This window comes from Frankliniella occidentalis, unplaced genomic scaffold, assembly GCF_000697945.3.
Source record: "Frankliniella occidentalis isolate FOCC.00 unplaced genomic scaffold, Focc_3.1 Scaffold110, whole genome shotgun sequence".
NCBI lineage: Eukaryota > Metazoa > Arthropoda > Insecta > Thysanoptera > Thripidae > Frankliniella > Frankliniella occidentalis.
Window position 1 is genome coordinate 542,539 of NW_026267238.1, and position 4,603 is coordinate 547,141.

General features: G+C 49.9%; 2 protein-coding genes across 2 annotated transcripts in view; one reads left to right on the forward strand and one right to left on the reverse strand.

Moving 5' to 3' along the window:
- The window catches only part of LOC113205621 (vesicle-trafficking protein SEC22b-B), a 19,717-nt gene that overhangs the window by 6,007 nt on the left and 9,107 nt on the right, over positions 1 to 4,603 (forward strand). The gene's annotated exons all lie outside the window — the stretch shown is intronic.
- LOC127749947 (gastrula zinc finger protein XlCGF52.1-like) lies at positions 141 to 4,130 on the reverse strand. Its single transcript, XM_052270088.1, has one exon. The coding sequence runs from the start codon at positions 2,536 to 2,538 to the stop codon at positions 1,261 to 1,263; it is 1,278 nt and encodes a 425-aa protein (XP_052126048.1). The 5' UTR covers positions 2,539 to 4,130; the 3' UTR covers positions 141 to 1,260.

A 4,603-nucleotide genomic window follows, 5' to 3' on the forward strand; every position in this document is an offset into this window, starting at 1 on the left:
TTTCCGGCACAACCAGCATCCCAGCCAGATGGCTCGTCAGCAGCTGCAGCACTGCTGGACCACTGCCGAACTGCCGGACCACACAGCGCAAGCCCCCCCCCCCCCCCCTCACGCACGCCGAGGGATCACATTTCCATCTCTCGCATCTGCATATTACAGAATGAGTCGACGCGACGTGCCGCGCCTAGAACTGAGTTCCTACGTCTCCTTTGGTTCAGCGCGCCGCCTCACAATTTCACTAGCTCTATCCGTCAAAACCAAACAAGAGGAATGGTAAACTACATCGTAACAAAACTGCTGTGATTTTTAGCAGATGATACCTGCCTTTACGAAGACATTATTGCAGTAGCACCTTTACAGTTGTTCTAAAGCACATGAGCACGTTTGCTTTATGCTTTAAATTTTCAGTGTGGAAGTGGATTGAGTTCGAATTTTATAAACACTCTTGATTTGGATATTTGAGGTAATGGGTTATTTTTATTCGATAGAACAGAACAGTGCCAGCTCTAAATTTGAGGTGGATTTTGATATATTTTACCACTGTAAAAAAATGTACAAAATTGTGCCCTATTTCGTAGATAAATCTGTAGATCCGAGCTACAAAGGTGTCTCTACATCGTATCGGTGCATAATGACATCTACCGAAGGGTGTGGAACTGGACACAATGTGTGTACATCGGGAAAAACAATCAGAAACAATCATGAAACAATCACAAACAATCGGACACAATCACAAACAATCGGACACAATCACAAACAATCGTAAACAATCACAAACACAAACAATCCGAAAACAATCACACACAATCAAGTTACAATCTGACACAATGTTTTAAAATATGTCACAATATTTATCCGACCACCTGAAACAATCAGAGCCAATCACACACAGTGACAATCACACGCAATCTGAAACAATCACACACAATCGACACAATCAAACAATTGGAAGCAATCACACACAATCTGACACAATTATGACAATTTTTAAACCTATATTTACCCAACAATCTTAAACAATCAGAGACAATCGCATCGACAGAATCATTCACAATCACACACATTCTGAAACAAAGATTGTGTAGACACGTGTGTACACTTTTTTTACCAGTTCCACCCCCTGGACATATACCTACATTACCCCAGGTGGGGAAAATAGTCAAGGATTCTCGTTTGAACTAATTCTTGAGTGCGAACATACGTGAAATATGAAAACAATCTCTTGAGACACATGGTCCACACGGTACACCCAAAAAGCTTTTATCCTATGTGAGTTCGAAGATGCGTCTTTAAGGTTTTCTCCCAGGAATATTTCTTGTGACAAACAGTGCACTCGAAGGGCTTCTCTCCCGTGTGAATTCGACAATGTTTCCGCAAATCACAAGGGTGTGAAAAATGTTTGTGGCACACTGAACACTCATAAGGTTTGTCTCTAGTGTGAATGTTTAGATGCACCTTTAGACTTGACTGCTGCGAAAATCTCTTGTTGCATACAGTGCACTCAAAAGGCTTTTCTCCCGAGTGAATTCTTAAGTGTGAACGCAGATTTGAACCTTGAGCAAATTTCTTGTGACATACGGTACACTCAAAAGGCTTTTCTCCCGTGTGAGTTCGAAGATGCGTCTTCAAGGTTCTTCTAGCCGAATATTTCTCGTGACACACAGAACACTCAAAAGGCTTCTCCCCCGTGTGAATTCGGAAATGTGTCCGCAAATCACCAGGGTCTCCAAAACGTTTGTGGCACACTGTACACTCATGAGGCTTGTCTCCAGAGTGTATTCTAAGATGCGCGCGCAGTCCATTGCTGGAGGCGAATGTCTTGCTGCACACTGCACACTCATAAGGCTTCTCTCCCGTGTGCGTTTTCATATGATAACTGAGACTGATATGGTACCCAAACTTCTTCTTGCACAAAGAGCATTCATACGGTTTCGCTCTTGTGTGGACTTTAAGATGTTCTCGCAAAGAGGAACTTGAAGAACATTTCTTGAGGCACTCAGTGCACTCGAAAGGCCTTTCCTTCGTGTGGGTCCTGAGATGAGCACTCAATTGGTGAGAGTGTGAAAATTTCTTGACACACAGCGGGCACTGAAACGGCTTTTCTCCCGTGTGAGTCCTGAGATGTGATTTCAGATCACAACTTCGTGGAAACCTTTTACTGCACACCGTGCACTCGTAAGGTTTTTCTCCCGAATGAAGCTGGAGATGCGTACGCATGTTTCCCTTTTGAGTAAACTTCTTTTGGCACACCGGGCACTCGAAGGGTTTCTCTCCGGTGTGTGTTAGTAGATGTCTTTCCAGATCACGTGCGTTCAGAAACTTTTTATTGCACACCGTGCACTCAAAATGTGCCTTTCTGGTGTGTGTTTTGAGATGTTTTCGCAGATTTGCTGCACAAGAAAACTTCTTGCTGCACATGTCACATTCGAAGGGTTCATCTCCTATATGAGTTCGAAGATGTCGACGCAGTTCATCATCTTTTTCAAAATCTTTGTTACACACAGAACACAGAAAGGGCCCCTCCTCCCGTTCTTCCATGAGATTGAGGCTACGAGGACTGGCGTCCCTTACGGCAAACTTTGCACTGGATAGGCTCGGTTTGGAGGAGTCTAAAATTAGGCGCGGGTAGCTTCTGAAAACAAAACAAAAACAAAGTTGACAGTTTAATACGGTCAAAATTCACCGCTTCTCTTTAGGAAAATTCGTCATTCAGGTCAGCCCGACTAGCTGAGAAGAGAGTGAGAGTGAGAGAGACTGAAAACAACGTCCCGTGAACTCCCCAATGAAATATTATAGAGTTGACAAGATTACTTGAATTTGTATCGTCTGCTTTTACAAACCGTTTCTCGACGGAACTTTTTTTATCAGATTTTAGAAGATTTAAGTTATTGGGTACAAATTTATGAAAAATATTGCGTTTTGGTGCATGTGTGCAACGGAATTTTTGAAAATTTTCAATTTGTTTCAAGGTTTATTCAAAACCTTTGGGCCTGTAGAGACCTACAGGTATCGCGCTGGAAGTCCACACCAACCACCACCGCGCCTAACGGGACCACAATCAAACAAAACGCGTGGCGTGGCGCTGCGTCATGGCGACGCCCTGGAGGGGGGTGGGGGCCGCAGGCCATGAGAGAATCACTGCCATCAGATCGAGTCGCCATATCGCCTTGAGCGGCAATCCCCGGCCCGGCCAGCCCCGGCCGGGACAAAGACATGGTATACGTGCGGCGGGCACTTATCGTAGAGCCGCAGCTGCGCGTCTATGGGCGGGCTGAGTGTGTTGTGGCCGTATAACCGCCGCGCTCACCGCGCCAGACGAAAGGTACCGCGTGCTTTAGGCTGAGAGGTGCGCTGGAGGTAGAGTACCGCGTGCTTAAGGTGGGCCGGGTTCCGTTGAGGCATAGGGGTGCTTAAGGTACCGCGTGCTTATGGTAGGGGTGCGCTTAAGTTCCTTCATGTCCCGCGTGCTTGAGACCATGCTTACGGGTGCTTACACATGTAAGCGTGCATCTAGACGTATTAGTCTGAGAATGTTCTTACATGCACGATTAGCGTGCTTAAAGGGGGACGACTTTGCTTACGCTGCTCGCTCGACGACGGGCTCAACAAAGGTGCGGGTGTGCTCAAGTTTTACGACCGCATTGCATGCTTGGGCTCTGTCGCGAGCGCTTGCTGGTGGTTTATCGAACGTCGCGTCGTATTAGCGGCGCAGTGAGATACTCATAAACGCCAACTCATTCCTGGACGGCTCCAGAGCGCACCACCCCGCCGCAAACGAGGCCAACAACTTTACACTGTTGCCGACAGCGCACGGCGTACAGGAAAGAAGCGAACAAACCTCCGCGACTCTTTTTCTTCCCACCCCGGAAAACGACAAGACACACAACCACAACACTCACACAACACTTTCAGCAAACAGACAGAAGCAAAGTAATTTACTCTCGCGAGTGGGTTTAAGGTCGTAAGACAAGCTTAAGGCTCGTGTTAGGACAGAGATAAGATAAGTGCGGTCAGGGTTAAGCGGTGGTAACTGGGCCATAAGCTTGCTGCTGCTTGCGCCACCGCGCCGGGCCGCACGGGGTTTACGACGGGTCAGCGCAGTGTAGGCGCAGCGGGGGGCGCCCACGCGCATCCATCACATGCCACACTTGTGCCCCGGCCGCCACGCCCCGCCGCGCCCCGCCGCGCCCCGCCGCGCCCCGCCGCGCCCCGCCGCGCCCCGCCGCGCCACGCCACGCCCCGCCACGCCCTGACCTGGAACGCCCCTGGAGAGCAGAGTGTAAATAAGGAAGGGGAAAAGGCCGGGGCGACGCAAAGGGCGCCGCGCCCCTTCCGGCCGGATATAGGTTCACCGCTTCCTCGCTTCTCCTCCAGAGCGGCGGCGGCGGCGGCGGCGGCGGCGGTGGGGTCGCGCCCCGCCCGGCTACGCCCAATGGGATCCGGGAAGCCTCTCCTGCGGCGGGTCAGAGGTCAGATGGGAGGGACACACACAGTGTCACACACGTGACCCGCCGGGGCCTGCGATGGGGCCCCTGGGCGAGGACCTAGCCCCGAGGGGAGCCACACCCCGCCCCACCCCGCCCGACCATCAATCACCCCGGCG